The following is a 26221-nucleotide window of genomic DNA, read 5'->3' as shown; positions in this document are numbered from 1 at the left end:
GAGAGAATCGCGGAGCACGGTGAGGCGCGGAGAAGACAGTGAGGCGCTGAGAAGACGGTGGTCGGAGGATGAAGCGGAGAAGACAGTGAGGCGCGGAGAAGACGGTGAGGCGCGGAGAAGACAGTGAGGCGCGGAGAAGACGGTTATGCCAAGTTGCAAAAAGTGAAGGAATGCGGCATGCGAGGACAGTGAGGCGCGGAGAAGACGATTATGCCAAGTTGCAAAAAGTGAAGGAGAGCGAATGCGGCATGTGAGGACAGTGAGGCGCGGAGAAGACGGTTATGCCAAGTTGCAAAAAGTGAAGGAAAGCGAATGCGGCATGTGAGTGTATGAAAATGGAGAATGAAAGATGTGAGTACTCCTGGTGTTGTCAAGGAGGAGTAGAGTGGACTGGAATAGACTGGATTCCAAGCTCAATGGGCATAGATAGATATAAGGTAAAGTTTTAAAAATAATACTTTGATACATAGATATATATTACGCGGATTATATTCCTACTATATCTCCATTTTAATTTCTATACAATGTGTATTATGTAAAATGAAAAAATAAAAAATAAAAAATAAAAAATTAAAAATTCAGCACTATGCAATATACGAGTTATTATTATTACACCAGTTCAAGTAATATATAAAGTCTCGTAACAATATAAATTCTTACATAAATCTAATTTAAATAGATAATCCTAATAAATTAACCGATTTAAAACCAGAAAATAACAAAGATATAAAACTCTTATTTTTGTTTTAACAAAAGATGCCGCGATATCCTAAATAACATAGTTAATTATTATCAAATTAACAAGTTAAAAATATTATAAATAAATATATTCTGCATCATTATGCTGCTTTACTCTACATGCGATTATCTAATTAATATTAATGGTAAAGAATGTCAAGTATTTTAATTTATAACAAATACATGTACTAAAATAAATATCTAAGCTCAAAGAATTGTGAAAAAAAAAAAATCAATGGTGGCAATATTTCTTGCTAGAAAAAGAGAAAACTTATTTATCTAACTAGTATTTTATGTTTTATTGACTATAAGAAAAAAAAAATATAATAAAAAGATTTGTCCAATTCATTTTAAATGAATATTGTTCATTAAATTAAATTAAACTGAATCTAACAGCTAGAAGAAAAAAAAAATCACGAATTAATCACAGTTATAATATTTAATTAAAAATTATATTTTTTTAAACACCTATTGTATTATGTAATTTTATTTCTAAAATCAAATAAAAATAAATAACTAGATAAAAAATAAAGCTAAATAAAGATTAAAACTTAAAAAAATGTACTTGAGAATACATTAAGCTACTTTTTAACTTATTGATAAACTTTCAAACGGTTAATAACTATATGAGATACTCTTGCAATGATGCATGTATTATTATCATTTGCATACCCTATACACACCGATCAAAGTAAATAAAATGTATAAATAATTTTTCACACATTAATAAATGAAAAAAAATTATATAGATTGTTATTGTTATAAGAATCTCTAATTATTCTTGTTAAAATGAAGTCCAATGGCACAGCTCCATGCATATTGTTGTATAATCGTAAATAGAAAGGACATGGTTTTATATGCTGTACCTCCATACATATCATTGTATAACCATAAACAGAGAAAGGTCATGCTCTGTTGCATCACAGGAGGTTATTTCCAACTGACATGCACAATTGCATTGCTGAGTGGTCAATAACCGAAGGTACTGTTTGAAATACATTACGATATCTGTCCTTTCCTCGACACGTATGCCAGTTTTTGTGGGACGTTGCTCAAAATTCAGTATTCAGTATTGAGACCAAACACTGAATCAAATAAAGGACTACAAATTTTGCCTTCTATTTTCCTTCTTTTTTGGTGAATATGTTCACAGTATCTATAAGATTAATTCAACAAACAACTCATCAAACTAAATAGAAACAATCAATCAATAAGATTCATGAAACAAATTGAACAAACGATTTATAATAAAACTATAAGATAAAATTCATCAGATTAATAAGACAGGCTATCCATAAGATTAGATGCACAATCCGTAAAACTAATGAAACAATTTGAATCTATATGATTGAATTTGAATAGACCATTCACAAAACCATAAGATGACAAACGACACCCATCAGACTGGGAAACACATACTTTGAGTCACTATCAACAAGGTTTATATATACACAAAAATAAAGTAGAAATAATATTATGATGCACACATATTTGAATGATTATGATTCTTTATATGTCATCATGATAACATTTGTTTAGATTGAATATTTTTTCAAGAAAATTTCAACAACAGTAACATGTCTTTGAAATATTTATTATTTATCTATTTTATTTATATTAAAATAAGACATTTTATATTTTAGAAATAAAAAAAATAACTTTTGAAGCTCATATATATTTTCTATTATATATAATGTTGTTATCGACCTTGATTGTCAAAGAGTTGTTTACAACATAAATATGCCTCAGGCTGATGCTTCCAAATAAGGAGATATTAACGGTAGATGTTGGACTCTCTTAGTTTATCAAATTGTGTAGTAAACTTCACTCTTAGGCTCCCACAACTTAGCCAAAGCCTCATTATCTTTATTTGGCCTTATAAATGTTAGATTCATCCCACCTTGTATCTTACAACAGATTATTTGTGAAATGAAATAGACTTGTTTATATTTAAAAAAAAAATCTATTATTAATTGCTTCAGTATGAAAGATAATTACTATAAAGTTTTAGTTATCGTTCAGGTCTAAAATATTTTATTAAATCAAAAATGACCTTAAATTTCTCAAATTATAAAATTTTAATGATAATAAAAACAGACTTTGTTGGAAAAAAGTTTTAAGACTATTTAATTAGATGAATGTATGAAAGATGATTTGTTATCTTTACACAAATGTCTACCAAATAAAATACTTCATCTATTAGAGATTTATTATTAATTAATATTATTTATGATGTTTGATAACTTAATTGATTTTTGTATATGTGGTTGTTTAACAAATTGAAGTAAAATAGTTCTTTCAATACTCACAATGACAAAAGAAAAGGAGAACATACTTTAAATTAAATAAAGATTAAAACTTTGAAAAATGTACCCGAAACATACATTAAGCTCATAGTTTTAAAAACCGGACCGGTCATCGAACCGGTTAAGGTACTGGGTCAGTGGGTCAAAGGTTAAACCGGTGAGTCACTAGTTGAACCGCATGACTCGGTTTTTATTTATTTTTATTAAAAAAATATTCATATTAAATATATTTTATACTTATAAATTTTAATAAATTCATATCTTATTTTAAATTTCAATTTTTCTATCTTATTTAAAATTATTTTTATTTTTATTTTGTAAAAAAATATAAAAAAAATTACATGTTAAATTGTATATTAATACAAATTAAAAATATAAATAATATGTACATATATAATATGCTTGCAATTGATATCACAAAATAATTTATGTAATATCTACATATATATTATATTATTAAATATATAATATAAAATTAATAATATACTATAAAAGTTATTTAAGTTGTATATTATATAAACAAATACATTAGAACAAGTAGTCATTGTTATATTTAATAAGAATCTTTGTTCTTCCATTCAGAGATTCAATTTTCATTATTATTTTTGTAGTTTATTGTCCCTTAAAAAAAAAAAAGTGGTTGAACCGGTTTGACCCACCGGTTTACCGGTTGACCCGGAAAATTGACCGGTTTAATTCGGTTTGAAACGGGTCGACTGCATAACCGATCCAACTTAAAGTTCGGACCGGCTAAACCACCAGTTCCCGGTCCGACCGGCCGGTTTGATCCGGTTTTTTAAACACTGATTAAGCTACTTTTAACTCTGATAAACTTATAAATAGTTAGGTTGTCGTCAGAGTCACAAATATCGGTGTAGGGGCAAAGTGGACAAGAAGCATCTCTCTTGACTATTGCTAGTGCTTTACTTTGTTCGTTACTATTTTTTTTTAGCACTACTAGCTTTGGTGCTTTTGCGTTGAATGAATTTGACATGTATTGTGTTAGCAGAGATATGTTTCCAATATTGGAGTAAGGTGTGATGATGTAGCTAAAGTTCCTACGAAGAAGATACCCGTATGGCAAATTTCTCCAATAATAAATAATTATTAAATGCAAATATAATCTTTTCATCAACAGTGTTGGTCTAACTTTTTAATTTTTTGGTAAAAAGTTTTTTTAATTAGAATAAAGTATAATCTATATAAAGTCAGATTTAACCATTATTTTCTTTGAGATGTTTTTTGTGAGATTATAAATCGTGTAACCATAAGAATAAAGACACTTATGAGACTTATGGTCTAACTAACAATGAATTAAATATCTTAAATAAGTTATGAATCTTGTAAATGAAAAATAAAAAAGAATGATTCAATAAAAGATATTATTGAGGGTAATGAGTGAGATTTTCCGACATAAATTAGAGCCGTAAAAGTGGGTCAGAACCCGTGAGCTAACCCGACCCACTTTGAAAACGGGCCCGGCTAGGCAAAAAAAAATTGAAGTTTTATAGTAGGGCTAATGATAAACACACCTCCTTTCTTAAAAAAAATATATAAAATGTCTAAATTACCCTTAAAAAAATGAAATTCTTAAATCTACACCCCCTTTCCCGCACCCCACACCCTCCCTTCTCCGCACCCCCACACCTCACACCCCCTTCCCCGCACCCCCTTCTCCGCACCCTACACCTCTTCCCCGCACCACCACACCCCACACCTCCCTTAAAATATTGGAAGAATGTTAACAACACAGCGCTTTTAATTTGTTTTGAACCTTCCGTTCCAACACTCCCTCGCCACACCTCCTTCTCTGTTAGGTATTCTCTGCTCTGTTTCTTGCTTTCATTCTTCCCCACTTTTTATACTTTCATTTATTTAAATTCATTCTTCTCAAGACTCTTTTTTAACTATTGATTTACGAACATACCTAGTTATGCGTTTCGCTTATGAGATGAAAACCTCGTTATGAAATCGGGAAATCTGGGACTAGAATAGAAATATGAGGGATACACACAAAAAGTGTTAGGTTATGTGGTGAATCAATGAAGTAAAATATTACTGCTATGATTCCTTTGCTTGTCAATTAATTTGTTCCAAGAGGCTATTTGGAAATTCTATGTTTTTAGCTTTTCTGTGTCCTCTTATTTTGTTTAAGCTGCATACTTTTTTGCCTAAATTGTAAATATAGTTATAACCATTGAGTTAAACTAAGTATCAGAATTAGATTTTAAATTTTAGATTATACTTATTTGAATATTAATTATGAGTTTATATTGCCAGGGATTTGGTTGTAGCTTTTCCCGTGGAGTATCGATGATTTGAGATATCCTAATAAGGTTAGACTTTGGTTTGCTTGATTTACTGCATTATCCCAAAAATAACAAGCTTTTTATATATAAAAAAAAACAACTTTTTTCTGACATTAATGGCAGGAAGAAGTTGAGAAAATTACACAACCAATTCTGGATGGCCTTGGTGAAAATTATTCTATTTATTGTGAAGGTACTGATTTTATTATAATACTTGCAACAAATAAGATCTACAAGTGGAGGAATAGGTTGGAAGCAAGGAATCAATTGACATTATTCAATACAACAGAGCATTAACTGTAGTTAGTTAGCTTGTATTTTGGCAATAGCAATTTGGTTGTTGGGAGAGATAATGGTCTCTCAAATACCCTTAGAAAGTAACCATTGTATCATCTTCCACTTCTCAATCACATTGATCGTAATGCAGCTAATGAATAATATAGTACAATTTCATTTCTGTTCTATCATTTTCTTCTATCTCTGGTCCAGTATTATTTTACTCGCTGCAGTTTGTATGGTGACATCTGCAGATAATTCCTTTCTTAATATTGAACTGTCTTATCATTGCTGAAGCTCATGCTGTGTCTTTGTTTTATTGTCTTAATGCAAATCGATCTTCAAGTTAAAAGTGTTGCTTGATAGGTTTTGTTTGATGAGTGGTTAGAAGTTAGCCTTTGATAGACTAATTAAGTAATTAACTGAACAGGAAATTATGCATCTGTTCCTAGAATTTATTTTTACTTTCAGATGTAATGTGTTGATGAAGTTTTATTTGTGACTGCTATATTTCATTATCATTCTGACTCTCCAAAGTAAAGCATAATAGTATTTACCTAACTGATCATAGGAACAATGCATTTTCATTTGTTATATCCTCATTCATTTTGATCATTATATTTAAATGCTGAGTGATAAAGTTGAATTTTATTTTAGGAACTGCATTTTTTCCCTTGCAAAGTTGGTTGAATCATTCTTGTTGTCCTAATGCCAAAGCTTTCAAAAGAGATGAGGTATGTGGGGCAAAACTATCTTTATTTTATTTACTATTTGATTTGGTTTGAGTTGTTAGCATACTTGGCTTCATTTGATGCCCCAAAGATTATGATTAAAGTAATTTTCTTTGGCCTTGTATATATTATCATGTTTCTATTTTAACAAGAAAAAGAAAATGAGAATTCATGTTATCCATGTGGCTGCCTTGTGTTTTTACAAGATCCTTTAGACCTTTGATTGGTTGAAGTTCTCGTTCCGTGCTTGCTTTGTTAGTAAGCATGTGGCTTTTTCATACTATAGTGTGTGACATTAACTAAGAATATGATTAGAATAGTCCTTAGTTGAACAATTCTCTTTCCTAGAGTTGGCCTTTAGAGTAAGTTATTAATCTTAGTATCAGCTGCTTATTTGGTGTTCACATCATTATTAAATTCACAATTATTCCTTTTTATTGTATTCAACATGTTTTGTTGTACTTAGACTGTCTAGATTCTGTTCATGTTGCTACTTTTTGGTTCTAACCTTGAAAACAAACAGGGCATTTCTTCCCCTCTGCTTTAGTGCTGTGTGTAACATTGAATCTAAAGATTTATCTTTAAAACCTTGCATATTTTGCTTGCAGGATAAAGATGGCCAAGCAACAATAATTGCGCAGAGGTCCATTTGTAAAGGAGAAGAGGTTGGTTTATAGTTTATACTTAATACCAATATCTATAGACCATAAATTTTATTTCCATTTGTTTTATGTAAAACCAATATATCTGTGATTGTGGCTTGATAGATGAACATAAATAATAATCTATTTAGAAGAAGTAAAAAGCCACATAAAAGAATTTAACAATGAAGTCTTTGCACTTTGAAAGCATAATGACCAATGTTTTGATGCTTTTATATCATCTAATATTTGGATTTTAGAGTAATTATAAACTAATTTTTAATATTAAGTGAAATTCATCTTGAATATATTATGTTTTGGTATTATATGGGTTTAAAATTAACAATTTAATAATACTTCACCATTGTCTTTAAAATGAACAATTTAATAATACTTCCTTGCACCCCACACCCTCCTTCCCCGCACCTCACACCCCACACCCCCCTTCCAATACAAAAAAATGTGCCATTTGTGGCGGTTATTTTGGCAGTTTGTGGCGGTTTTTAACCGCCACAAATTGCATTACCCGCGTCATTAATAACCGCCGGATCTACGATCGCAAAAAATCATTTGTGGTGGACATTTTGTAAACGCTGGCTTTTTTCAAGAAAATTCAATCTCTTTGTGGCGGTTTGACAAATAAATTTTTTATTTATATATAAGGTACATGAATTAAATAACAATATAATAGTCATTAATTTTTAATGATTAATATGGTTAGTGTTAATTTTCAACAATAATTTGATAAATACCTAAAATATATAGAATATTATTTGCCAATTTATAATAAAAATGCGCTTTTAAAATAATTTTAAATATATTTTAAAAATAAAAAATTATTGTAAAATAAAGTGTATTTTTGACGATTTAAAAATAAAAAATATATTTTTTGGCAATCTAAAATAGCCATCAAATGTAAACAAGTAAAAATAATAGTATTTTTGTGGCGGTTTTAAAATCGTCAGAAACTTTGAATTAGACAGAATTAAAATGAATTTTGTGGCGGTGTAAAACCGCCACAAAATGACAAACAAGTCAAATAGAACTGCAATTTTGTGGCGATTTCCGACCATCAGAACATGTCAAATAAAAATGCATTTTGTGGGGGTTTCAAACCGCCACAAAGAGATTGAATTTTCTTGCGCTCAAAGCTAGCGTTCACAAAATGTCCACCCCAAACGGTTTTAGCGATCGTAGATCCAGCGGTTATTAATGACGCGGGTAATGCAATTTGTGGCGATTTTTAACCACCAGAAACTGCTAAAATAACCGCCACAAATCACAAGTGGAAGAGGGTGTGGGGTGTGGGGGTGCGGGGAAGGGGGTGTGGGGAACGGAGATACGGGGAAGGGAGGTGTAAATTTAGGAATTATATTTTTTTTAAGGGTAATTTAGACATTATATATATATTTTTTTTAAAAAGGGGGTGTATTTATACGAGAGTGGAGGTGTGTTTATCATCTGCCTTATAGTAGGTGGGTATATTTCAACCCGGCCCACTTTGACCCGGCCCACCGGGGCTGAACCCGTGGTGGGCCCGGTAGCCCACCAACCCACCATTTTTTTTTTCAATAAAAATTTAAGTATGATTTGTAGTTAATTTTGTATGATGGGATATTGAAAATTTTTATTTTAGACTTTTATCATGATTTATATTTAATTTTGTATGATGAGTTATGACTTATGACTATTAATGATGTTAATTTTATGACTATTATGTTAATTTATAATTAATTTAAAATTTTGAATTTTGTTGATAATTTCTTTTTTAATTTTTGGTAGGCTGGTGGGCTGCCCCGTATAACTCACCAACCCGTGGTGGGCTGGGCCGGACCATTTTTTTTTTTTAGAAAATCAAAAGTGGGTCAGGTTGGGTTGACTCATTTTAAAGTGGGTCAAGGTGGGCCAATCCACATGGGCCGGACTGGCCCGTTTTGACAGCTCTAACATAAGTTATCAAAAGTCGGTGATTTTAATTCTAATTTATGTTATTCTCCTTATTTTAATTCTAATTTAATCCTACTAACAAAATAGTAAAAAAAAAATCTTTATTTTCTTGATATTAATTCTAATTTTCTCCATTCGAGTAAAAGAAAATTACAATTATTTTATCTAAGTTTTTAATCATTATAATTTCTTGTCATTTTGATCTTAAAATATAAGTTAATATTATTACTTACATAACACATAATTTTTAAAATTTTAGATTAATATGATTGATGAGTTAATTTTTAATAATTTATTAGTTTCTAAAACTAATATAACAATGTAATATTTCTAAAAGTTAAAACAATTGTTTAGTCTGATGTTATTAAAATTAATTCGGTCATAAATTTAATCCAGACACGGTTATAAGCAGTAAATTCATAATTAAAATATGTACTTTTTGGTAAATATTTTGTAAAAGTCAATTCTAGTGCAACAATGTGACAACCTGTAAAAACACACTAAAGTTAATTGTGAGTGTTGGAAAAGTGTAAAATAAAGATTAAGCATCAAATAATACCTTCTTTATAAATTATATATTGTTATTGAAAATAATACAAAAATTTGTCCACACTTAACAAATAAATATGTTTCAACAGTGCCCACTTTGAATAGCATCAATTATATTTGTTGCTTTTTCATTCTTAAATGTGATTAAAATCAAGTTGTAATAATGACAGGACCGATTGATTGGTATTATAACTACAGTCACAATTACTAGAACTATATTTTGACAAAAATAAAATTACAACCCATGCCCCATGAAATTGGTCCAAATGCAGTATGCAGTAGAAACAGCTCCAAAACCATATAGTTTTTCTATATAACCTATCAAATCCAGATATACTTTTATCAAGGTTGACTCATGCCACCCAGAAAGCCATACTTATTCAATATATCATGCCGATCATAGTTTAAGTGGCCAAACAGATTGGGCATTGGCACAACATAATGAGGGGAAAATTATATATATATATATATATATATATGAAAAAAATGTAGAAATACAAGTCCAGAGTGATACATGCTAGAAGAATGCATACCCCAAGTCTGTCTTCATCTGCTTTATGGCTTGAGGGAAGCATACGAAATTCGTTGGTCAGATGAATACAGTCTTGAATATTTTCAGGGGAGACAAAATCTAGAGCAACTTTTATGCACAACTGCCAAAAACCAACAAACAATACAATATTAATGTCAATAAGATTTCAACTAAAAAGTAATTAACATAGAAAAGGGAATACAGGCAGACAATTTGCTTTTGGCTTTTGATAGGCATGATTTGAAAGACCCACATCAATTAGTAACAACGCAAAATTGGATCAAGACATAAATGAACATAATTTAGAATTGGCAAACCTTTAAGTTTCTGACACCTGGCAGGTATAAAAACAGCCTCACCAAGGTTTTGTACAAAAGTCCATGGTTCAACTGCTGTAATAGGACCCTCAAATGCATAAATGGAAAGATGGTGAAATTCTATCTAGGACAAAATAAATATAGATAAAGAACTAATCAAATTCTTCTGAGTTTCCCTTTATGATGAGAATTCAGATAAAAAACATGATAATGAATGGGGTGAAAAACCTATGCCATAAAATGAAGGAATGAAATAACAATCAAGATAGTTTAAGACTAGGATAAAACCTATTCTATAAGATGAAGATATAACATAATATATATTGATCTCAATATTAGTTACATTTAAGAGAAGTGAACATAAATGCAATTTCCTAAGAAAAAACACTATACATGCAATTTCCTAACAAATGTGCAGTTTCCAATGAAAATATTCAAATAAAACTAACACTTGAATTGAATCTCAAAATTAAGAAAGAATCATATTTGATGATAATTCCCCCTCCCCATAGAAAATTGAATATATAATTTTTATTTAAACAAAGCATTAGTATTTTGAGATATTGTCAATTACTAATTAAAAAAAATCAAGAGCAGAGTAGATCAGAATTTTCTTTTCTTTTAGTATAGAAGAATATCTTGATTCAAAAGGCATATTAAGAAAAAGACTTAATTGAAAAAATAAATCAAGAGTAAACTATTCAAAATGAAAACCTGACCAGCATTATTTTAAAAAATTATGTAATTACCTGATCCACTTGAGAACAATGGAGATGCCTGAATTCCCTACAATGCTTCCTAAGATATTCTTCAAGCTTGCACACGTCTTGCCTTCGAAAAATATCCCAGAGTTTAAAATGAAGCATTTTAGCAGAAATGTAACATTAAATTATTCATGTATATTTCCCTGACAGCTTAAGCTTATGGGATAGTTGGTTCAAGACATGGTATCAAGGCCTCCACAACCTAGTGATCTAGAGTTCAAAACTCGTTGCTCCCATTCTTCAAATGAAAATGTTTAATTTCAACACACTTCAAGCATGATGGGCACTTGCATGAAGGGACATGTTAGAAATAAAATATAAAATCATTCATATGTCTTCCCCTGACAACTTAATTGTTAATAACACCCTCAAGCCCACTCTCAGAATGGAGAAAATAACTTCATTGCCTATCATTATCAGGAAATAGAGTTGCACAGTTTGAACAGATCCCCAATTAAAAAGATGTATAGCAGAAGTGATATGGGTGAGCAAAGGAGAATAGAACTTTGGCAGTTTCAGTGTTGCACAAAGCGGAGTCAGAAACAGACAGTTAGAGATCCTAATTGATCAGGGAAAGGAACAACATATATCAGATGGAAGGGGGAGAGAAAGTGCCAGGTTAAGAAGATTCTAGAATATAATTTGTAATAGAAAACCAGATCTCATGAACATCTTGGAGTGGAGAGAGGTTTGTTCTGCTTTTCCTTCTTCTAGATTCAGTAATGACATTGATTTAGATTTAGAGAAACAAATCTTCAAACAGATAGTGTCAACTACATGGATCAAACACCACCATAATGTCCTATTGTAAATTATGTCAGTAGAAAACTATTGACCTCTCCATCCTTTTCAATGGTTTTGCCTGTCATTTTCCCCCTCTAATTACTAAAGCTTCCACAAATCTCCTCCACAGATGCTCAAATCACATAATGCAAGCTTCTACCATCTTTTGTAGAATAGGTGTTAACCTAACTTTCTATCTGGTGCGCTTATTCCTAATTATCTCGTCACTAGTCCACTTATCCAATGCAATATTTTCTTCGTTTAGTTTACTGTCTCCGCATTTTACCACCCAACATTCAATTTCATACAACATCACAAGTCTTAAAGCTAAAAGCTATGCAACAATTGTTTACTCATCCAATGCAACATTGTCATTTTTTAATTTACTATCTCCACATTTTACCACCCAACATTGAATTTAACACAACATCAAGCTATACAGTAAAAATTTCCCCTTAACCTTGGTTAACAACTTTCTCTCACGATAACACCCAAAGCATTTCATATTTTCATTTCTTCTACTTCTACCTGCTTGAATCCTAAGTATAACCCCAAGATGCCTAAATCAGGTGACCTGTGGCATGGTATGATCTCCTATTTTCATCACAGCTAGGAATGGTGTTCCTCTTACTAGACTCACATTCCATAAAAAGAGAAATCATCATTCAATAAAAATTCCTTCATTTCTATAATTTCTATGATTTTTTATCCAGTTCAAATTACATGATCACCATTAGGGTTCAACTTATACGTTTAAATAACTGATAGCACTTGCTCCAAACAACTGTTGAGAAAAGGATTGTGTTGGGCTTGTATGGGTGCATGTGTGTGTGTCGACCTCATGATTGTCACTGCCTCATTGGTTATAAAATTGGCTTTTAAAGGATCAAATGAATAGTTAGAGTCAACACTACAATTGCAGGAGATACTAGGAAAACATTAACCACAAATTCTATCATGCCAAGCAATGACCTTAAGACCACCAACCTATATACAAAAGCAAGTCCCTTTGCTAAAAAGAGCTATGAACTTTATTTAAAATAGTGCATTCACAACTTTAGATTTCGGTTTATTTGTGGTTAATATAAACTGAGAAATCATTTTCTAATCAGAGCTCTACTGAAAGAATTTTACATACCGCATCTAACATGCCACAATGAAGCTTGGTCACCGAATCTCCACGTACAAGCTCTTCAGGAAAGCCATATGCTACATATCTATTTGTCCCGAAATCAGGTTTCAAAGACTCTTCTGGTAGCTTTGTGGCCAAGTTAAGGAAACCACTGCGAGGATGCGTATACTCTTTGTAGGGTAAAGCACTAATAAACTCCATACAGTGACGCGGTATCCTCTGTTCAAATAGATTAGACAGAGGCCAATCTTTGAGCTTGAGCATCTCCGGCCAGGAGTCACGATGAGCACGACCCTCTGAGTATCCCTTGAAAAATTGGTGGATATTTATTCAACCTGAATGTTCACAAGGCTTGATAAAAACATTGCACGTTACCAGTTTAAATTATAATGATAAGCAAACACACATGATGCTTATGAACAATTAAAGTTAAATTCAATTCTTGCATAAGTTCAGATTAATGTTTAGGCGCACATCTCAATCACATTCGATGGTTCAAAACCAATTCTACCAAACTCCAAACCAAATGGGCATATAATCTATTTGTATAGTCATTAATGGGCTACAAATGTTCTCATATTTTAAAGATTTTTTTGCGACAATGATGACAGCAAAGATGATATGAAATAAAGCTAAGGAATAATATTACTAGCAGTTGGTTGAGTTAGTTACGTGTGTTCCACATTTTAAGAGAAATTGTTAGATTCAGTTTTAAGAAGTTAAATAGAGAGCCCGTAAACAATTAGAGGCACGCTTGTTGTTGTATCCACATCTCCTTCTTGTAATCTCTCAAACACGCAATAAACCCTTCGGAATCTTTTCTCTTGTAAGGTTCCCTAACTCAATCTCTGTTCTTCGAATTGCATCTGAATTTTCTAGAACTAAGAAATATTATAACAATTGGTATCAGAGCCGGGACGATTCAGTGGACTAACCTTCTATGGCTGAATCAACTCGTCATGCGGCAGCCATGCGGGAATTGGAAGAACGGTTATCAGCGAAGTTGGAGGATCGTTTGGTGGAACTTGCGGGTTCGATACAACGAACCTTGACTGATTCTATGAAAGAAACGTTGCAAGAACTGATGGGTAATGTGGGCAATATATCAGGATCAGCTGGTATTCATGGACAGAATCGTGGGTCTTCTTATTATTGTGGAATTAGGCTCGCTAGGATTGATTTTCCCAGGTTTAATGTGAGAATGTGAACCAATGGCTCTATCAATGTGACAATTTTTTTCTTATTGATAATACACCTGAGGACTATTGTGTTAAACTTGCTGTTGTTCATATGGAGGGTCGGGCTTTACAGTGGCACACAACTATTGATAAAACGACTAATTGCTCTAATTTGCCTTGGCTTCAGTACAAGAAACTGGTTCTTGAAAGGTTTGGTGATGTTTGTGATGATCCAATGGCGGATTTAATGAAATTGAGGCAGAAAAAGTCGGTCATCGAATATTATGAGGAGTTTGATGCTATTATTACTCGCTTGAATTTGTCTGAGGAGTATTTGCTTAGTTATTTCTTGGGAGGGCTGAAGAAGGATATTCAAATGATGGTAAGGATGTTTCAACCAACTACAGTAAATAAGGCTTTTTCGTTAGCAAGATTGTATGAGGCTGCTAATACTTCAGGTTCTGTGAGTAATGAGATCAATAAACAGCAGAAAGGGGTATTGGGTCATCGCCCATTGAGTGTTGATAATTCTAGTTCTTCCAGTACAGGAACTAATGCTAGTAGGATTAAAGCAAGGTCAGGGAAGAGTTTGACCCCTGCGTACATGGATGAAAGGAGGGCCAAGGGTCTCTGCTATTTCTGTGATGATCCTTACTCACCTGAACATAGTTTGACTCACAAGAAGTTGCAAGTGCATGTTTTGGAGATTGATGATGAGGATGACCAGTGGGAGACAATGGCTAATGTAAATGACAGACCTACAGTAGGGGAACCACAAATATCGGTTAATGCATTGACAGGAGTTGCTAGTTTTCGTACCATGAGGATTACGGGGTATTATAAGAAAAAACCTTTGCACATCCTTATCGATAGTGGTAGCACACACAATTTCTTGGATATTCAAGTGGCTAAGAAGTATGGGTGCAAGATTGAAGAAAGGGAGCCTTTAAGTGTTGTGGTAGCAGATGGGTCCAAGCTTACAATTTCTTGTATGGTGAAAGTGTTGGTCCCTACGGTTAGAATCTAGAAGGGGGGGTTGAATAGATTCTATGTTAGTTTTCCTTCTCTTGTTTGCTTTCTAAATCTTTACCAAACAAATCTTGATTTAAAACAAACCTTTAAACATAAAAAGTAATTCAGAGTTATATATGCACAGCTTATCCAACAAGATTTGAATAACACAATTAATACAAGATATGTAAAGATTGAATTTATCAATTACCAAGAATCTTTAAAGTTCAGTTTCTGCAGATAATGTTTTTCTTCATACAACATTAATCAAGAAACTTATACAGAATGTAAAGAGTGTAAGAGTTAAGAAAATCATGCACCAAGATATATACTGGTTCAGCCATCCAAAGGCCTACATCCAGTTTCAGATTTAGATACACCTCTAAATCCAGTCAAATCCACTATTGATATTCTTTACATGCACCCTGCACAAGCAATATCCAATCAATGAATTTAACAAGCAAATCTTGACACCCACAAGATTAACAAACCATTTCTTGACTCCACAAGAAACATATAACCCAAGAATATTGATCCCACAATATCCTACTTGAGAAAAACCTATCTCAAGATTTCTCTTTACACAACTCTTCCAGAGATTCTCTAATCTCAAGAGTTAAAACCATTCAAACAATAAAAGATCAGAAACGAGTACACCTGTTCGTGTAGATATGATCTTCAACAATGTAAACCAGTTTAGAATGAATTTTCTATATGAACTTCATCTTCTTGAATTGATCTTGCACACTTCTTTTTCCAAAAGTTGATTTTCAGCAGATATGTTCTTTCTTTCTTTTTCAGAAAATCTTTTTCTCTTTTGCAGTAATGTGTATTAAAAAAAAATCTCTCTAGTTCGTGTAAGTATCTCTCTTTTTTCGTTTGTGAAAATTCTCTTTTTAAAAGCTTCACTTTTAATCTTATTTAAAGACAATTTTCATGTGCAAGGAAACAGTTATTTCAGTTATATTCATAACAGAGATAATCTATTACCTGTGATGGTAATCTATTACCACGAGTTAGAATAACTGAACTAATTGTTTCAGCTCCTGTTTTAATCTATTACCTAACATGGTAACCGATTAACACGATGCCAGAATAACACAAAACTCACATTTGGAACAGAGGTAATCGATTACTTTAAAGAGATAATCGATTAACACGATCCTTTTTCCTCTTGAAATCATCAGAATCAGTTTGGTAATCTATTACCACACATGGTAATCGATTATTCCAGTATCAATCAGTTTTTCAACATGAGTCAGGTAATCTATTACCAGTTCAGGTAATCTATTCCTTAACTCAGAAAATTTCTGATGTTTTCAAGTTTTCATTTAAAGTCTCAAACACTCAGTAAATTAATACTTCATGTTCTCAACAATGAATGAAATAAGAAAAATGAGTATTATGATATTTTCACCTTCATGTTAATTACTAATTTTTAACACATAACAAACAAACACATACAAGCCTAATCTTTTAAACAATCAATACATTATCCTTTTGACATAGGCTTAAAATAAAAAGCAACATGAGCAAAACATCAAAACTAAAACTTCTAGGGAACATCTTCCAGATGTAGATTCTTCAATCTTCAACAGAAAGGCTTCACTTGGTCTATTCAGCAAACTACATTTACTTCGGACATGTTATTGATTCCTTTAGGTTGCTGTGATTTGGTTTTAGGAATTGAGTGGTTAGTCGCATTGGGTGATATTACTTGTAATTTTTCTAAGTTGACAATGGACTTCAAGGTCCATGGTAAGAGGCATGTGTTGAGAGGGTCTCCTTCTACGAGTGTTAAGACTGCTAAGAAACAACAACTCAACAAGGCCTTGGGTGAGGGTGTTCATGTTTCCATGCTACAGCTTTGTGAAGAGGAGGGAGGATTATTGCAGTCTTTAACTACTCATGCTGCCCAGCCTTCTTTACCGGAAGAAATGGACCAACTGTTAAAAGAGTTTGATGACATATTTGAAGAGCCAACTCAGTTACCTCCATTTAGACCTGGTCATGATCATAAAATTCCACTGGTGCAAGGTGCTAATCCAGTAAATAAAAGGCCTTACAGGTATGCTAAAAATCAGAAGGATGTCATAGATGAATTGGTACAGGAATACTTGAAATCTGGTGTCATCCAGGACAGCAGTAGCCCCTATGCCAGCCCTGTAGTTTTGGTGAGCAAGAAGGATGGGTCCTGGAGAATGTGTGTGGACTATAGGGAATTAAACAAGAGTACAGTGAAGAACAAGTTTCCAATTCCTTTGGTAGACGATTTACTAGATGAATTAAATGGCTCTACGATTTTTTCAAAGATTGATCTAAGGGCTGGTTACAATCAAGTGAGAATGGACCCTGTGGATGTACACAAGACAACTTTTAGAACTCATGGGGGACACTATGAATATGTGGTAATGCCCTTTGGTCTTACCAATGCACCTGCAACATTTCAAGGCCTTATGAATACAGTGTTCCAACAGTTTTTAAGGAAGTTTGTATTAGTCTTTTTTGATGACATTCTTATCTACAGTGTGAACTTGCAAGAACATTTGAATCATTTGAAATTAGTCCTTCTAACTTTGAGGAATAATTACTTATTTGCTAGAAGATCCAAATGTTATTTTGCTGTGAATTGGGTGGAATATTTGGGTCATTTTATTTCAGTTGAAGGAGTGGCTACGGATCCTAGTAAGATTGAAGCTATGACTAAATGGCCTTTACCTCAGACTATTAAGCAACTTAGGGGATTCTTGGGTTTAGCCGGTTATTACAGAAGGTTCGTGAAGGGATATGGAGTTATAGCTAAGCCTCTAACGAATATGTTGAAGAAGGATAATTTTAGGTGGACTCAAGATGCTAAACTAGCATTTCAGAGGCTCAAGGAATTGCTGAGTAACACTCCTATCTTAGCACTTCCAGATTTTTCCAAGGTTTTTGTGGTGGAAGTTGATGCTTCAGGTGGGGGAATTGGAGCCGTACTCATGCAAGATCACCATCCTATTGCTTACATTAGTAGAATATTGAATTTACAACAACAATCTCTCTCCACAAATGAGAAGGAGTTGTTGGCTGTAGTTTTTGCTGTACAAAGGTGGAGACATTACCTTTTAAATAGACATTTTATAGTAAAAACAGATCATTATAGTCTTAAATACATTTTGGATCAAAGGCTGACTACAAATTTCCAGCAGAAGTGGCTAGCGAAACTCATGGAATTTGACTTTTCAATTGAGTACAAGAAGGGTCAAGATAATGTAGTAGCAGATGCCTTGTCTCGAATAAGTCCTATTGAGTGCAGTAGTTTGATTATTCAGCAGTTGCAGTCTGAGTTGGTTGATAGGATTCGTGAATACTGGCTTAGCGATGTGAGCTTGCAGAATTTGATCAGTTAAGTGCAAAAAAATTCAGACTCTCATAAACACTACAAGTGGCAGAATGGTGAATTGAGAAGGAAAGGGAAACTTGTGGTTGGGAATAACCTGGAATTAAGAAAAGATTTGTTAGTATGGTTGCATGCATCTGCTACAGGAGGTCATTCAGGAATCAATGCCACCATGAAGAGAGTGAAATCGGTAGTTTATTGGAAAGGGCTAATCAGTGATGTCAGGAGATTTATTCAACAATGTTCTGTGTGCCAGCAATGTAAATATGATAATTCTGCCACCCTTGGATTGTTGCAACCATTGCCTATACCTGATCAGATTTGGCAGCATATTACAATGGATTTTATAGAGGGCTTGCCTAATTCATTCGGTAAGCAAGTCATCTGGGTTGTGGTGGATAGGTTGAGTAAAGCTGCTCATTTCACAGCTCTATCACATCCATACACTGCAAGAGAAGTAGCTCAGGCATTTATGGATAATGTGTTCAAACTACATGGGTTTCCTGATTCAATTACCAGTGATAGAGACCCTGTGTTTGTAAGTCAATTTTGACAGGATTTTATGGCTTTCCAAGGAGTTCAGATTCAGCTTTCAACAAGCTATCATCCTCAGACTGATGGGCAATCTGAGGTGGCGAATAGATGTTTAGAAACCTATCTTAGATGCATGTGTGCAGATTCCCCTCAAAATTGGTCTAAGTGGCTTCCTATGGCAGAGTGGTGGTACAACACTACCTATCACATAGCTATCAAGGCTACTCCTTATGAAATCATGTATGGCCAACCACCTCCTATTTACCTTCCTTACCTTCCCGGAGAGTCCAAAGTGGAGTTAGTCGATAGAAGCTTAAGGAAAAGGGAAGAAATGTTGAAATTAATCAAATTTCATTTGAGAAGAGCCCAGGAAAGAATGAAACAATTAGCTGACAAACATAGAACTGATAAGAAGTATCAGATTGGTGATTTAGTATATGTGAAGTTGCATCCTTATAGACAGATTTCTGTAGCCTACAGGAGACATGCTAAGCTGAGTCCGAAGTATTTTGGTCCTTATAAAATCATTGATTGCATTGGGGCAGTGGCTTACAAGTTGGATCTTCCTGTGCAGTCCAAAGTTCATAATGTATTCCATATTTCACAACTCAAGAAACACATTGGAGATGCAGTAACTTCTACCAATCTGCCATATCAAGCTGAAGATGCTTTTGCAGAGAAGGAGCCTGAAGAAATTTTGGATCGGATGATAGTTAAAAGGAAGGGAGCAGCAGTAACGAAAGTTCTTGTGAAATGGAAGCACCAACTTCCCGAGGATGCCACTTGGGAATTTTACTATGACTTGAAGAAGAAGTACCCTTTATTCTATCCTTGAGGACAAGGATGTTGACAAGAAGGGGGCATTGATATGAAATAAAGCTAAGGAATAATATTACTAGCAGTTGGTTGAGTTAGTTACATGTGTTCCACATTTTAAGGGAAATTGTTAGATTCAATTTTGGGAAGTTAAATAGAGAGCCCGTAAACAATTAGAGGCACGCTTGTTGTTGTATCCACATCTCCTTGTAATCTCTCAAACACGCAATAAACCCTTCGGAATCTTTTCTCTTGTAAGGTTCCCTAACTCAATCTCTGTTCTTCGAATTGCATCTGAATTTCCTAGAACTAAGAAATATTATAACAAACTCCAAACCAAATGGGCATATAATGTATTTGTATAGTCATTAATTGGCTACAAATGTTCTCATATTTTAAAGATTTTTTTGCGACAATGATGACAGCAAAGATCTATACGATGAGACTTTTTAAATCTATACAGTAAATAGTAAATATCAAAATCTACAGTATCCTTTTTTGTGGGATAAAAAAATCATTAAAGAAAAAGGGAAAATATGAAAAATAAAACGATACAGAGCAAAACAAATCTTGAACAGAATCTACCTTGTAATCATATATATAAATGTCTCATGCATTAGCTCCAAGATAAACCAAAAACATATAATTAGGAATCTCTAACTATGATTTTTATTTATTTATTTATTTACTAATTTTAAATAAATAAAAAATATTATAAGATATTATTATTTTTTAATTAAACAAGCTCTAATACCGAAGTAATTGAACATAAAGAAAAATGAAGTTTATTAATTTATACATATTCACATTGTTACAAGTTATAATAGATATCATCTATCTATATTATATATAAAAAGGATATATTTTTTTAGTAACAACATTAATCCCCACATTTAGTAAATTATTATACCTTTTTATTATTAAAAAATTAAAAAGTAATACTAATGAAATCCAAGACTCGAGGATAAATTGCAGTACCAATTGAATTAACATATTTTTATTATTTAATATCTTTTATATTTTATTTTTAATGGAGACACGAAAGTCCTCAACTACACTAGGATATTATAAAGAGGGTTCACTACAAAAAAAAAATATGTAATTTGTGGCGATTATTTTAATAGTTTCTGGGGGTTAAAAACCGCCATAATTTGTATTTTCGGCATCATTAATAACCACCAAACACACGGTCGCCAAGAACGGTTTGTGGCACATATTTTGTAAACGCTGGTCAGAAACTTAAATCACTTTAAACCACCACAAAATGCATTTTAATTTTACCACAAAATTGTTGTGGTTTGAATTGTTTGACATTTTCTAGCGGTTTTGAACCGCCACAAAATTGTACTTTTGTTTGACTTACTTTCCATTTTCTGAATTCTGCATTAAACTGGTACATTTTTATTATTTTAAAAATATATGTAAAATTATTTTAAAAATGCATTCTTATTATAAATTGACAAATAATAATTTATACATTCCATATATGTACATGTATATTTAATTTGTACTTGAAAATGATTCAGATTCCTTCTTCTAGAGCTAAGTAATATAGCATCTTTTATCCAAGCAAGTCTTTATCGACAAATTTCATAATATTCTTAGTACAGGAACTATATAAAGAATAAACCATCAACACACTTGGAAGAACCCTGAAAATGAAGGTTTCTAAAACAATAAATCATGAAAGACTAACTCAGTCATTGAAATGTGGCTATGATTTGACAGAATAATGTTACATGCAAATTAAGAAACCAACAATGGGTTATTATGATTCTAAGCTAGCACCAGCCATGTAGATTTTAAGGAGCTCTATCAAAGGGTTGTGTATCGTTGTAACAGATATCCCATATGGCTTCCATAGAATCCTTGGCAGCATGACCAAAGCAACTGGGATGTGAAGACAGAGATTTCAAAACTCTTCTTCTCACACATTCCTTCAAGTACCATTACATTAATTGAGTATTGAACAAATTACACGAAAAAAAAACGTATACAATCTCAAATATACTAAAGCAAAGAGAGAAATGCATGACAGAATAACAACATACATTATTTTGAGGAAAACAAAAATTGTACCTAGTGTGCTCCCTAAAAGAAAGAACAACTTATATTGAGCACTAGGAAAAAGAAGTAGCAGTCATATGGCACTGCAAATTATGCTTCCAGATGTTTTTTAACCCCTTCAGCTATATAATTTGTGTGAACCACCCTTGCTCTAGACTAGGCTCAAGGTTCAATCCATCTAAAAAGGCATCTCATACAAAATGAAGGTTTAGCCCATCGGTTAGTTGTTGACCAAAGTCATCATTACCTAGGAACAGGATTTCTATAATACACTTCACAGGATACTGTACCTTGGCCAAAGGTAAGGAGAGAGTCACACTCCAAATAAGTTTATATTGCCTTTAGAGTACAATGCACATGAAGCAAATATTGAGGATGGCAAGTTATATTAAGCCTTTCTAATTTTTGTAGTCAATAATTTTACCATTATTTACATCCCATAGGTTAGACCAATCTTCCATTCAACTTTATCACAAATTAAAACTGTAAACAAAGAAAAAACCATGCTTCAGTTTTCATTGACAAATGCAATCAAGAATGGTTGAAATATCATCTTCTAAGCGTATGCTATACACTATTAGATTTTAAATTCATCTGCTAGAGTGGCCATATAGGAGGAGAGATTTAGCAACTCGTGCTTGCATCCAACAAAATTGGAAATACCACCATTTCATTATGTGGCAAGGAGCAAAACAAAAGGCATAAGTTTCTACGAACTCTACTCAATTATTCCTTCACCAATGTTTAATCAAAGGATAGGTGTTGTCTACTCTGTTTATATTTTATATTCCAACAACACAAGACATTTGGACTAATCTCCGGCAAGCAGAAAAAATTCTAGTTTCCATACCAAGCCTTCAAAAACTTGACATGGATGACAATGGCTTCAACTGGTCTGTGATTTTTCAATTTCTACCTTGATGCTATAAGCTTATTCTCAGTATTGATCTAATCATATCTGATATACTTGTCAGTCAAGCATGATACAAGATCTAATTAGATTCTTAGCAGAGCTACAGAAAACCTTCCAACAAAATTGGTAGTCCTGGATGTTCATATGATTAAGAGGATTCAAATAACAAGAGGGGTGGTCATGTCTGGATTGTCTCTCAGTAATTTAGATATCAACAAAGATGAGGATTTAATTTTCCATGTCTTAATCCTTTATTAACTAATTGCTTACATGGATCATATTAGTAATGTCAATAGACATAGCCTTCAATTAAAATTGTTATTTCAAATAAAATGATAATGACTGAATTCCTCAATTTTATAATTTTGTTATCCCTGTGGACCTTTTATTTGATGATCAATTTCAAAATATGCTAGTGCAAATGCAATAAGCGGTTGTTTAAATATTGTAGCCATGAAAAGATACCAAGTTTAATCTATGAAATGATTCAACTAAAATAGTTGAGTTGTATCAATGAAGAAGGGGTATAAAAAGTTTACCTGTTCATGCCCTCGTAGTTTCATGAAACCTCTTAGTAGTTCCCGCTTGTAATGGCAATCACCACTTAGATGACTTGCTCGTACCTTTTTTCACAATATTGTAAAGAAATACTAATTAGGCGAGAGAAAGTCATCTTATAAATGAATAGGAAGACAGTGTTAGATAGGAACCTCAGTACAAGCAAGGTGAGCAAACAATTTCAGGTCATTTAATTTACATTGGTTATATTTTTTTTCTTCTTTTTATATACATGTTCCTGAAAAATATTCTTCTAAATCAAAGTCACAACAAAGGTATAAAAGCACTTTTGTTAGTGATTAGATTGACAAAACTACATATTTGAGATTTAAGTATGTACGTACATACTCACCATAACCAAATATAGCTGAGACAGTAGTGGCAGCTAATACAGAGGAACAGACATACTTGTTGAACCCTCTAGAGTTGTCGCCGTTTTCCATGAACCTGTTGGCTGTCTGCGCTTTTTTCTTCCAAAGACTCTTTCAATTTTGATCTCCAACGTGTTTAAAAGCTAGTGAATAGTGACGATCTTTACGTGGACTCTAATACGCATAAGTTTAAGAGTCATGACACCAACCATTTATTAATTTATATATTGTGTTCTGTGGCTTCTGTCAGCAAGCAATTGTTGCTTAATTTTCTGAGACGTTGCATTTTATGAGAAATGTCATCATGTATTATTATCTTAAGTTGTTGCCACCAGATCTTTCATTATAAATTCACCGGAATCAGGACAGTTTCAGCACAACTCTATGTTGTCATCAACAACACAGTCCTAGTTAACTAATTGCATTTAATATACCTAGCATTCCTTGTACAACAAAGTAAAAAAGCACACTGATTATTAGTACTATACCATTCATCAAGATCAAGAGTAAGGACAAAATCTTTTGCTGCAAAACTCTTTTTGCAAACAGTCCCTTCTCATTTGTAGGTAACGAAGAAGGCCACCCAATCTGCTTATTAGAGACAACAACAACAACAAAAGAATATGGCTTAAATAATGTTGGCAATGCAGAAAACTACTGAAAGTTAATAACAACCTTGCCTATTTATTTTTCCTTTTCTTTTTTTGTTTTTAATTCCAAGCACAGACAAAAGACGAACAACTTACCCGATTAAAATACAGAAATACCATTTTTTCCTCATCTCCAGCACTTCTCCTACAACGTCATTATAAAAAGGTTTATAAGCAACGTAGTCATGCACCGACAATAACTTGCAACACTCAGTAGTGAAGACACTACAAAATTCAATGCAACAATTAACTCGAAACCAAAGCCAAGTGCAGCAAAGTCAATTCAACCACACATATACAGATAAGCAAGAGAAGACTCTAACTAAACAAAAAAAACAAACACACTTGGAAAGATCACTCCAGTTCACTCCAGTTCGCGCAATCGAGCCCGAGCTTCTCGAACGCTATGGACACAGGAGAAAAATTACAGCGCATTACATGGAATCACAAAAACGTAGACGATGGATGCGGAATCAGCCACAATACCTTTATCGAAGGCGAGACACTTTCCGACGCGGTGCGAATCCATGAGAACCCTAAAATAGCAATAGAAAAGAGTTAATGAACGCGAGAAGCGGAATATGAAGAGAGAATCGCGGAGCGCTGAGAGTGGAGAATGGAATGACTGACCCTTCGACTTCGAGAAGGACGGCGAGGTCTTGAGAGGAGTGGTGGTCGGAGGATGAAGATGTGAGTGTTCGTGGTGTTGCCAATGGAGTGGACTGGAATAGACTGGATTCCAAACTCGCTACGATGGTTGAGGTACGGAGAAAATGGTGGTTCTTTCTCCTGTTGACGGTGGTTTCCGGTGCTTAGAGAAGATGGAAGGCACTGACTTGATAGAAATGTATTACGAAAGAAGGAGAGGAAGCTGCCCAGTGAAAATGGGCATAGATAGATATAACGTCAAGTTTTAAAAACAATACTTTGCTACATAGACATATATTACGCCGATTGTAGACACCCTAAGTAATGAAATGGTGGAGACGGTGGTTCTTTCTCCCGTTGATAGTGGTTTCTGGTGTTTAGAGAAGATGGAAGGCGGTGCCTTGAGACAAAAGTATTACGAAGGGAGCAGAGGAAGTTGTGCAGTGAAAAGGAACATAGACAGATATTATGTTTATATTAATATGTTACTATGAATTCACATATGCTTTATTTATAAAAAAAAAAAAAGTTAAAAATTTATTTTGGTCCTTTATAATAATTATTTATTTTAATTTAGTCTCATTTTTATTTTTTATCTCAATTTGGTCTTTAATAAATTAATTAGTTGTAATGTAAGACTCCTGTTTAAATTATTTAAACGGAATTAACTGTTGGCCACGTAGATGCATAAATGGATGTCACGTGGATGCCAATTTTTTTGAAAACACCTGAAATCAGAACGCCCCATTCTGAAACCAGAATGGGTCATTCTGGGTGCACTCTTGATGTGTTAATTTTGCATCCAGAACGGCCTGTTCTAAGTGTAAAATTAACACACTAAAAGTGCAACCAGAACTGGTCATTCTGGTTTCAGAACGGGCCGTTCTGGTTCTAGACTATTAAAGATAAACTATCAATGATTATACTTCACGGTTGTAAATCGTGAAAGGAAAAAGACCCAAGGTACAAAACATTTCAAACACTGGATTTGGTAATATTGTCAATAAAAATTGATAACTTCAATTGCTAAACAGTTGGGCTATACAGTGTATCATTAATGACAATGCAGTG

General features: G+C 33.2%; 1 protein-coding gene across 12 annotated transcripts; it reads right to left on the bottom strand.

Annotated features, from left to right (window-relative positions):
• Positions 1-9059: 9059 nt before the first annotated feature.
• On the bottom strand, positions 9060-25623 carry LOC109819312 (lysine-specific demethylase JMJ27-like). 12 transcript variants are annotated; one of them, XR_014432674.1, is made up of 10 exons: positions 25133-25623; positions 24989-25038; positions 24848-24906; positions 24599-24647; positions 24341-24440; positions 23463-24026; positions 13032-13360; positions 11096-11177; positions 10347-10421; positions 9068-10150 (listed from the first exon to the last, which is right to left on the bottom strand). XR_014432674.1 is itself a non-coding variant. In XM_083071320.1 (8 exons), exons 6-8 carry the CDS (start codon positions 13287-13289, stop codon positions 10415-10417), a joined length of 342 nt encoding a protein of 113 aa, XP_082927446.1. In that variant the 5' UTR covers positions 13290-13360; positions 23463-24440; positions 24599-24647; positions 24848-24906; positions 24989-25038; positions 25133-25621; the 3' UTR covers positions 9060-10414. The 12 variants fall into 12 exon arrangements, 2 of the variants coding, with proteins under 2 accessions (XP_082927446.1, XP_082927445.1); XR_014432673.1 differs by having other exon boundaries at positions 9079-10150; positions 23463-23546; positions 23834-24440; positions 25133-25621; XR_014432670.1 differs by having other exon boundaries at positions 9080-10150; positions 23463-23546; positions 23634-24440; positions 25133-25621.
• Positions 25624-26221: the final 598 nt, after the last annotated feature.

Source organism: Cajanus cajan, chromosome 3 (genome assembly GCF_000230855.2).
Source record: "Cajanus cajan strain Asha chromosome 3, NIPB_CcT2T_4, whole genome shotgun sequence".
NCBI classification, from domain to species: Eukaryota; Viridiplantae; Streptophyta; class Magnoliopsida; order Fabales; family Fabaceae; genus Cajanus; species Cajanus cajan.
The sequence above is the reverse complement of the archived record's forward strand: the minus strand, read 5'-3'. Positions and strand labels throughout refer to the sequence as shown.

Excerpts from the sequence above, each read along its gene's own strand:
- LOC109819312 (XM_083071319.1), bottom strand. The coding sequence starts at position 13,289 with ATGCTCAAGCTCAAAGATTGGCCTCTGTCTAATCTATTTGAACAGAGG. Across the intron at positions 11,173-13,031 it reads ATTGTGGCATGTTAGATGCG|ACGTGTGCAAGCTTGAAGAA; the intron begins GTATGTAAAATT and ends TTCGAAGGCAAG.